Source organism: Cyphomyrmex costatus, unplaced genomic scaffold (genome assembly GCF_001594065.2).
Source record: "Cyphomyrmex costatus isolate MS0001 unplaced genomic scaffold, Ccosl1.0 scaffold100, whole genome shotgun sequence".
NCBI classification, from domain to species: Eukaryota; Metazoa; Arthropoda; class Insecta; order Hymenoptera; family Formicidae; genus Cyphomyrmex; species Cyphomyrmex costatus.
The window spans coordinates 7,992-19,113 of record NW_017274955.1 but is presented as its reverse complement, the minus strand read 5'-3'; the positions used below and the strand labels follow the sequence as shown (position 1 = coordinate 19,113).

Below are 11,122 nucleotides of genomic sequence, written 5' to 3'. Positions count from 1 at the left end.
AGGAAAATTTTCAATCGATTGAGGAATAACAAAAAATCCGATACAAAATAATCGTTTGATTTCGAATTCTAGTTTTCAATACAAACATGTTTATCAAGTTTATCGTATTTAAATAATAATAATACAGTTTTAAGTTGTTTGATTCGCGGAATATGTTGGTATCTTACTTAATAATTTTTAAGTTTATATTGTCTTTGATAATGATTTCTGCTACGTTTTTGATGTTTCCCCAAGATAGGCGATATACTACTCGACTGTTATTTTAGCCGAGAAACAACCTTCGGCTCCTCCTTTTTCATCTTCCTGAGTTCTATTATTATTATATGTATAGGTTTTTTGTGCTCTTGCGTTCTGTTATCATGCATCTACGTGTGGGACTTGGAATTTCATTGTTACTTGTAAAAAATACAATGTAACAACATATAGTATACATACATATATGTATATGTGTGCATATACGTATACACACATATGCCATGTATATATAAGTACATTATATTCATTGTAAAAAGTTCTGTTAATTTGTTTTTAATGTTACATTGATGTCGAGTGAGGAAGTCAAGATTATTGATCAGTAAAGGCCTCATAATTACGATCGTATATGTAATGCTGGAACTGTGAAGTTTAGAGTATAGCCTACTTCCCTTGTCTGTTTTATCAAAGAAACTTGACTACTTTCTCATACTGAGCACTCGTCATCGATGTGAGAATCTACATTTTTATGCGGAAATCCACCGCTGAAAAAACGGGAATATCTAATCGACCTGTATGTACGAAATTGACATTCGCATAATTTATGACCGTACGTAAAACGAGCATCAAGGCGACTCAACATCGTCCTTGATACTCAATTTTTCTTACGGTCTTATAGTACAAAGGACAAGTTTAAACTGTCTGTGTTCAGTGTACCTTATCCTCTTCTCTCTTTCTCTTAAACTAACTCTCCATACTATCATCAGTCGTACCGATAATAACTGGTATTAATATGTCGTATGGCTTTGAATATATATCAGCTTGGTTGTGAATAATATACATAATAAGGCATTTATAAACAATACCTGTTTAAATTTATATTTTAGTTGCATACATTAGTTATGAACATACGAGAAAGTAACAGTAAAAGTCAACTCAAATAGGAAAAATGATAACTACACTGAAAAAAATTTCTTTTAGTTGAAAATGGACGAATCAAAATTTCCTGATTAAATTTATTAGAATTTTAGTTTTTGGATAATCGGAATTTTGGTTGATACAATATTTCTGATAAAACCTACTACAATTCTTATTTTTACGGGAATATTTATATATATTAGACTTGCTATTTATCTCAACTAGAATTTTAGTTGATTTAATGAGAAAATTTTAATTCGTCTATTTTTCATCAGAATTCTTTAACCCTATCAGATTATTTCTTTTAGCATAAAGATAACTTTTTTGAAGATCAATATTTGTTGGTTTCCGTATGCTTACAAAAGATATCATTCAAAAGATTAGTAACGTCGTTGGAAATAAATAAAAGTCGTTGGAAAAAAAAACCGATTAAACTATTACAATCATTGATTTTTACAATATACGCCATACTACTCTGTAGTATCTATTATAAATTCTGAAAGACAACCAAGCGTTATTGCAATTTGTACAGCACATTTTGTGCATTGTAGTCATTTAAGAATTCATTTATTCTTACGAAATGGAGTAGAGGCATCTAAATCTTTCCAGGATAAAATTATATGCATAATTTTATTATGCACATAATTTCATCCCGGATATATATACCGAAAAAAATTAAATTGTATGTGATTGTAATCGCACATGTTAAAGGTATTGTTGTTACAGTGATTGAAAGGAAAACAGATTTGAGATCCCCTCTAAACTCTTTTATCTTAAGATAAGTAAGAGAGAGAGATAAAACGGACGGCTGCTCGATATTTATTGGAAAGAAGTGGATACCAATGCAACACAGACGGCTCTACGGTTCATTATACGCTAAGATAAAGTTCAACTTTATATACCGCTGTAAATATATATATTGCGTTATTATATTTTATACTCTGCTGATTGCACATAAGTGGCTTTTCGATTTCTTTCTATAAGAAGCAAAAGCAAAGGCGATTAAGTGTGGTTGTGTACTTTCCTCTCATACGCCTCCATACATGTATAGATATATTAAATACAGAATGTGTGGTATGCGTCAGTGCCATTTAAATCTTTATAGAATCGAATTGTATAATTCGATTGTTATTGCTTTTTAAAACATGAAAATTTTTAAGTTTTTTATTTAAAGATGAGAAGTATCCAAAAAATATTTTTTACGATTGTTGTAATTTACATCGAAAGTATAATATTTTTATCTTTTTAATTTGTGTTAATTTGTAGCACTTGTATCGGGGCAAGATATACTTGCAGGATAAAAGCTATACGATTACTCATCCAACTACAAAGATGAGTTAATTAATGTTATATTGTAAATGCCCAGATACTAATCATACTTGCACTAAGCATACCGACACGAGAATTAATTATAAATTTTCACGATGACGTATGGCTCGTTGAAAATTGCACGCACAAAAGAGTTGCGTTTTTCGTAAAATAATGGGAGAACAAAAATTATAGTTTATACTTACCTCTCCTGCAGATTGCTCACATGTTATTAGTTAACATTTCTCACATATTAGCTTTATTATTTTTATTAAAACGACCCATATATGAGCACGTGAATTATTTCGAATGAGTCTCAGCCGGCCGATAATTGTAATGAGCGAAAACGTTTGTAAAAAATTTTCTAATATACTGTAATCTCAATGTTTTTTGCTGTTAAGCACTATGTAAATTCCGATAGAGGAACGTATCAAACATAATTCGCGTTGCGAGCCACTCCGGTAAGAATCCACCGCCAAATTATATATTTTATAATTTTATTATTATCTTTATGTAAGCTTTCATTTTATTTTTACCATATATGTATATGTATATTAATAATGCATCTCACATTGATTTTATCATAGTTCTATACATTTTAAGTTTGGCATTTTTTATTTTATATATTCTAGTATATTCTGCCAGAAAGCACACAGATTCAGAATGTTTTAATATATTTAGAATTTTTTATAAAGAGTGGATTGTATTAAAATGTAAAAATAAATTTATAATATTAATATTCGATTATCGTTGGCTTATGACGTTGTAACACAATGTATATGGGTTAAAAACAGTCATAGATCTTCTATTTCTCTTTTTTCTACTTTACCTTGGAGGTGGATGATTCTTGCCAAGAGAGAATGTAAGATAACAAAAATCATAAAAATATGCATATGTTGTGAATGAGTTTAAAGAAATCGCGCAGAGATTTATAAAAATGTTTACGGTCGAGTCGCTTAGGAATGATACAGATATTTATTTGGCTCAGGAATTATTGATAGCGCGGAGCATGATATATGTCTATACGTCAAAGAAAATTGTAAATAAGAAATAATTTGTTTTTTAATTGGATGAACTTTGCGTTTGTGATAAAGAAGAGAACTAATAATTTAAAACATATAATTTGCATAAATTCGGCTAATTTATTATATATTTAATATATAACAAAAAAGTATGCGTGCATACACGAAAAAGAGGAAAATATGTAATTGTAACAAATAAAGGAATATAATGATGAGGGACGATCATGTACATGTACAGTTATTATGTCAAGACTGAATTATTAAGACTTCAAAGAAGGTGAAACATTTTTGTAAATAATACTGTCTCTGAAAGAAATATATGTAGAAATTATATGAATATTGTGGAAGTATATCGATCATCGTTTAATTTACTTATATTTAACCCTTCTTCATTTAAAAATCTACAAAGGAATTACACCGTATTTTAAGATATTAATGTCACACAAGTGACATTAAAAGTTCTTTGTTTTTGTTAAATAAACAGACTTGCGAAAAAAATTTAGATTATTATATAAATAATTACAGATTAGTTTACAAACGTAAAATAGTAAAGATTTCATTGCTTCAGATATACTAATATTGTTGAGATAATACATTATTATTGAAACAACTTCCGATGGATTCAAATTTATATTATAAGAAGATGAGAAAATTATAGTCAATCGATATTTTTAATGTGTTTATGCAATCGCTATCATTAATTATTTTTAATGGGTAAAAAACTTGGATATAAATTTATTAAAAATTCTTATTTTTGTTTCCATCGCATACCTCTTTTATTGCATTCAGTGATGTGCTTTAAAAATATTCGAAAGAAATTACTACGTCATTAAAATAGTGACGATTTGTGTGTGATAATGATACCGTAGTTGTATAAGAAAATAATCGAAAAGGCACGGCATTTCGAGGCACATTTAAACGTTTTGTGTACCGCGATAAATGAAAGCTCCCTAAAATGAGAAATCACTGGAATTTGTTTCTCAATTTTTATTCAATATACCGTATAATCAAGGCGTGTGAGTCGTACTTATCTAACATGCACCAAATCCCAAGTAAGACAACGCACAGAGCTCGTATTGTCAAGGAGATATTCATAAATTGACAAGACCCTGCCGCGCGGATAAGAGATCCCAGTTATAAAATCGCAAGATTTTGTTGCAAAATGATTCTAATGATTATTTTAATTTGTTAAATATGCTGTGTATTGGTGATATTAAAAAAAACTAACATGGAATCCATAAGTCCTTTCGACATTACTACAGATTTGAGAATGAAAATACATTTTAGAGAGTATCAATGTTTTGTTAAATTGTTGAAACAGTTCTCGCAACGATTTAAAATTGATTGTAATACCATCGATTTAAAATTGATGGTAATACCATCGATTATTTATGTGATATTATAGAAATTCAACATCAATAGACACTGATAATAAATAATTCGTGCGACTGGGACATCGTACACGCGCTCTGCGTACGCAACGTCCTGATAAAGGCAGTGTGAAATAGCAACTGAATAAAAATGGATATCGAAAGTTTATAGGACATCAGTTATGATGATGACACTGCTCGTCTCGACTGCACGATAGGCTATATCGCTTTCAGTTCCTATACTTTCCTATCGTCTCGCATTTCCGTCAACGAAGCTGTACGTACTTGCAATTTGGTTCATATTCTTTATAAGTTTCTAGAAACGTTACGATGCAGCACAATAATGATACTTCAAATGCAGAGGCCCATGTGCGTTTCGATAACATTTTTTTTTTCCTGTTTTTCGCGCGGAGAGATTCGAGAGTATAAACTTCGGGGGACTCGTCTCGTACAAGTGAAACTTATTATGATCAATGAGTCTCTGCCGCAAAGAAATAAGATAGAAAAATATACGAGTTTCTAAATAACGGCGCGCCCACGCGCGGACCGCCGTTCTCTAACAATAAGAACAATACAATTGGAGATCGTTCTAGATGACTATTCGTTGCTACGGTGAAGAACGTCATCAGCAAGAAGCACATCCGATACGCGCCAAAAGTTAAAGCATCACTCCTTTTCTCAAATCACTCGATATCTAGCTATGATTTGTCGATTTTTCGCCAAATTTCGAATGATTTAACATTCTGTCATTCTCTATTGTCATTCCGTCTTCCTATGCGTCACTAAGCGGATTAATTAACTTGGTCGTGGAATTGGGATTTAGGAATTAATTCGCTATTGATTACCAAATCTGCTTATTAGAGAGTCTTTAACGAAGTCTTTTTTCGGGCACCACGCGATTATACATATATATCATGCTTTCTTCCGATCTTAAACAGAAACGAGGTCTAGTCAAAGAAAGTGTAATCCTTTCGATTATGCGATGGATATTTAACACGTCATATTTAACCGTCTAATCGCCAAAGTGTTATCGAAATTGAAATTATTATAGTTTTACACCTTCTAATGTCTTCGTATTTACTTTTGACTAAAAAATGACTGTTTTGATAAAATTCAGGTTTTTAAAAAATATTTTTAAACATTAATCTTTTATAATATTTCCATTAATGTAAAAAATTACATTTATACATGTAACTTTAAACAAGCACTTATATAGCAAAAAAAATTTTTTTATATACTTAAGTTTACATCAGAAATTATATCCTAATTAGAAACATTGGCGATTAAATGGTTAAAATAATTTGCAGAAGTCGTTCTGTTTTCAATTGTGAGAAAATATAATTTCGGCAATAAAACTTCGCAATTGAAAATAGATCAATTCTCGTCGTCAACTATTAAGCGTTAACATTTATCTTCATTCACTCAAACAATTTTGTTTTCGAATCGTTCTACCACTGTTTTGTCAACATAAATTAAAAAGTAAAAATTTAAGAATTTATTTTAATTCAATGTAAAAATTTCATCAATGTAATTGACACGATATCCGTAAAATAAGAGTAATTTTTGTAGTTGATGTTATTTGATAAAAATAATTTTTTCTCACTGTTTGATATACGTAAAATCATATTGGATTACACACACGAAATTGAAAAAGATCGATAAAGAACGGCAAATAAAAAGAAAAATGATAATAAAAAATAATAAACTATTAATAGAGGCTCGAGCTCGTCTTGATACTCGCAATATGCTCCGTACACATAGATATACATATGTTCAATATATGTATAAATTGGATGTTTGATTCGCATTTATTATTTTATATCTACAACTAGCGGGCGATATATACAGGGGATAAGAGGGAAGTGACAGTTAACATTTTCTCCGCAGCCACTGTAAGTGAGACTGACAATGAGAGTAATTTATTCAATGTAGATGTCTTCTATCGGGAAAGCAGTCTCGATGAATTTCGTGTAGAACCGATGAAAAGCACGTCTGGAAGAAAAGGATCATCTATATCCATCCGAGTTATTATCTATAATCCATGAACAATAGATTTTTTGTTTCTAGAAAATTTTTTTTTTAAAATTTAGAGAAAGATACTTAAAACATTTAATTTCTTTTATATATATAAATTTAAAAATAAATATTACTAACTTTGAATTGCAATTATTTGAATATAATAAAATGATATAATAATATATATATAATATATTGCAATTATATATTACTGATAATAATTTCAAAAAATTAATTAAACATAATTAGAAACTTTAACGTTAATGGTTTCACGCAAAGTGATTTAATACAAGGCCAGATTTATTTCAATAATAATTAAAAAGTTTTCGAAAGAAGGAACTCACCCGACAGCTTCTGCAACAGGTCTTGTGGATTCTTGACCAATGAACACATGGCAAGCAAACCTCTGCAAAGTGGGGTGCTTCGTAATGAAGCCGAGGTAGCGATGATCACGAGGGTGAAATGCACAAAACGATACATTCTTCAGCGAGTAGAAATAATCGTGACAAGGACCCTGATTTTTCTAAAAATATGTTGTCAATTAGAAACTTGACGATTTTCTAATTTTTCTTTTATTTCTTCTTTCAATTTTATTTCTTAATGCGCATGTACATATTAAATATTAAATTAAATAAATTAAAAAATACTAGTGTATGTATAATTAGTCATAATGCATGAAATAACGTCTTGCGCATAAAACACAGTGTTTTATACGTAAGTCTTTATCATAAATTTTTTATAAGAAAATATGACAAGTACTTTCTAAATAGAGTTTATATTGAAGAGTTGGAAGCTGTGATTTAAAAAATTAAAAAACAAATAGGAGAGAATAAAGGGCAACAAGAGTCGAGCGCAGAAGACGTCGCGCAATTAAAAAACTAATAAATGACAAAAACCATTTATTCCAATAACGCTCTTTTATTATGATAGTAGCGCTGTCATAATAAAAGAGTGTTATTCGAATAAATGGTTTTTGTCATTTATTAGTTTTTTAATTGCGCGACGTCTTCTGCGCTCGACTCTTGTTGCCCTTTATTCTCTCCAATTTGTTTTTTAATTATAAAAGTCTTAATTGATCTTATTATTATAAAGTTTAAAAAATTAATTAAATAATATAATTAATTATATAATTAATTGAAATCTTAATATATGTATGTATATAAATAAACCTCTATCGATCGTAAAAAGACACTTACTCGCGGTTTGCTTCTATCAACCATTCGAAGACCCTGATCGGATACCTCCAAAATGCAGCTCTGCGAGACGGGTGGATCCTGTAAGGAGTTGCGAAGAATTCTTCGCACTGCCTGACAAACCACTCCCGTACCCTTATGTGCCAAGGTTTCCACCGAGCCTAGATAACCTAGGAGATATCTTTCTCTCTTCACTTTAGGCGCGGTAGGATCAAAATCACTATAGTCCATATCGACCGCGTAAGCTGATGGAAAGATACCTTGCCGGCCTGTCCTTAGATTCACGCCTAATCGCGAAGAATAAAAAGATAATTTGTCAGTACTAAGTATAGCACTAATTTCATATATTTCTCTATTTTATTTTATTTACTTTAACATATTCAAAAAATTGACAATTAAATATAATAGAATAAATATTCAGAATATGTCTAAATATATTTAAAACAGTTAAAAATGAAGTTTTTTTTCCTTTTTTTATTTATTTATATTTATATTTTCTAGATATTTGTTGCTTAAGAATGGTTATCTTTAATGTGTAATATTGAATAATTAGCACTTATTAATATTATATTATAAAATAAATCATTACATGTATTTGTAAAATATTATCTGATTGTCGCTGTTAAAAATCCGAAGAAATCGACTCAATTTTCTTCAAACAAGAAAAAGAAATCTACTACATCGATTATTGCTGAGTCAAGCTGAGTCAAGTTCAATGTTTTGTAAAATAGATATTTTTACGCACCTTCACACCAGAGGTCATCAGCCTCTTTTTGCACGTATATGGGGTCTCCAATTTCAAGATCAATTTCATCATGATGCCGTGATATGAACTTGTGCAGGCCTCGATGCGTTGCCTCGAGCAGTTCCAATTGGGTGAATGGTACGCCTCCGCTTCCTTCGAAATGAAAAAGCAAGCTAGTATTGATTCTTCTTCAAGAGTTATTCCGATTAGAAAATTGTGACATAAACAACAATTCCTGGCTTTCATAACTTTTTCCAAACTGAGGTAATAGAATCGTCAGATTATCGTGTAGTCTCATAGAAAATTCTGACGAAGCATAAAATATTATGAACATAGCGATATATATATATACATATATATATGTATACCATATACCTTCTTCCAAAATTTTTTAATAATTTTGCTTTTTATCAGAATAAAGTTTAGATCTAATAGCTGAATTTTTTAACAACAAAAATTAATGTTATTTAAGCAAAAAAAGCTTAATAACACTGTGTGACCACAAAAATTTTCCAAAGGGCGCGTGGGTTTGGTTATGTCGGGGGCACGGCCCACTACCATTTCCCCAAGGAATGTGGCAAAGTTAGATCATACAAAAATGGGGAATCAATTTATAGTTATGAATTTTGAGGAATACAGGTAGTGCGATTTGAGGTCAAATATATATGATAACAAATATACGCGCATGTTAATATTTTTTTCATCACGCGTGCACGTAATGTGCCCTATACCTTAACGCTTTTGCATACGGTAAATAGCCAATACCTCAAGCCGTTGAGTTATTTCTCTAATCCCACTCTTCTGCGCAAAAACGTTGCTGTATAGGGCACATTACGACGAGCACTTGTAATGAAAAATTCTATGTGTAACGAGTGGGGGCATATTTGTTTATAGATCGGCACTCGCTTCGCTCGTGCGCTCGTGCCCGGCCGCGCAATAAACAAATATCCTCCACAATGTACTATTAAATTTATTCAGCAATTGACCATAAAAATCAGAAATCATGGAAAGTAGAGATTTTCCTTTGTATCGACATTCCATCTGCATGATTTATTGATGAAATTTTTCACCTTGTTCGTCTGACTCTGTAGCAAGCTGCTTTTCAAAGAATTGAAGGTGGTGATGTAAAAAATGGATTTTCAATGACATATAAACGCCGATATTCTTAAAAGCGGTCATCATATCATCTACTAATATACAGTAGTTTTCAACTTGATGTTTCCCGAGAAAATTTGAAATCACAATTAACATTCTTACGTTTATCTAACGCGTTATAAAGTGATACTGGTGCGTGCGAAAGTTTTGATGCCTGATATGAAATGTACACATATATTTACTATCTAGGATCTGTGAAACTGGCACGATATTCTGTCGATATCAAAAAAATTACAACAGTTCCAGTAGCACTTTTCATAGTTCTACAGTTCTACCTAGAAATAAAAAATAATTCCGCAGTTTTAATATGAAAAAAATTAAAATTGAAAATATGGCGTGCTAACTACGCGAATCTGGGACGTCAGATTTCTTCTAAAGTATGAGAAAAAAATTAATATTTGCACTTTTAGCAACAGTTCCCGATAGTTCTACTAAAAACCAACTAAGATATGCATTTTCAAAATAAAATAACAACATTTAACAATTTTTATACATCCTATATATAGAAAATGGCATAAAACTTCTAGAAAAAGTGACGTGCTGACTATTTCTATCAGTTTCAACGGCAGTTCTCATTAGTTCTCACAGAGTTCTATGCAATGCAATCATTTATAAGCAGAGTTCCGGCCTCTACATATTTTTAATTCTATATATAGGATATATAAAAATTGTTAAATGTTGTTATTTTATTTTGAAAATGCATAACTTAGTTTGTTTTTAGTAGAACTATCGGGAACTGTTGCTAAAAATGCAAATATTAATTTTTTTCTCGTACTTTAGAAGAAATCTGACGTGCCAGATTCGCGTAGTTAGCACGCCATATTTCCAATTTTAGTTTTTTCATATTAAAACTGCGGAACTATTTTTTATTTCTAGATAGAACTGTAGAACTATGAAAAGTGCTACTGGAACTGTTGTAATTTTTTTGATATCGACAGAATGTCGTGCCAGCTTCACAGATCCTACTATCTAATGCTATCTCATGTATTTGCAAAACAAAGTTCGCGCTCGCGCGCATAAGTGTGAGCGTGAGTATGTGTATGTATGTGCGTGTACGTATTTGTGATAATATTTGATCTCAAAACCATGAGAATAGCGCAACTGGTACTCCTCGAAATTAATAACTTCAAATTTATGCCCCATTCTTCTACGATCTAAATTTACCAAATCTCTTGGGAAAATGATAGTGGGCCGTGTTCCCGA

At 30.9% G+C, this 11,122-nt stretch overlaps 1 protein-coding gene across 1 annotated transcript; it reads right to left on the bottom strand.

Moving 5' to 3' along the window:
• Positions 1–6,378: 6,378 nt before the first annotated feature.
• Positions 6,379–9,943, bottom strand: LOC108783540 (JNK-interacting protein 1). Its single transcript, XM_018552138.1, has 5 exons — positions 9,835–9,943; positions 8,765–8,917; positions 8,023–8,306; positions 7,171–7,349; positions 6,379–6,802 (listed from the first exon to the last, which is right to left on the bottom strand). Exons 1-5 carry the CDS (start codon positions 9,941–9,943, stop codon positions 6,730–6,732), a joined length of 798 nt encoding a protein of 265 aa, XP_018407640.1. The 3' UTR covers positions 6,379–6,729.
• Between the last annotated feature and the right edge of the window lie 1,179 nt (positions 9,944–11,122).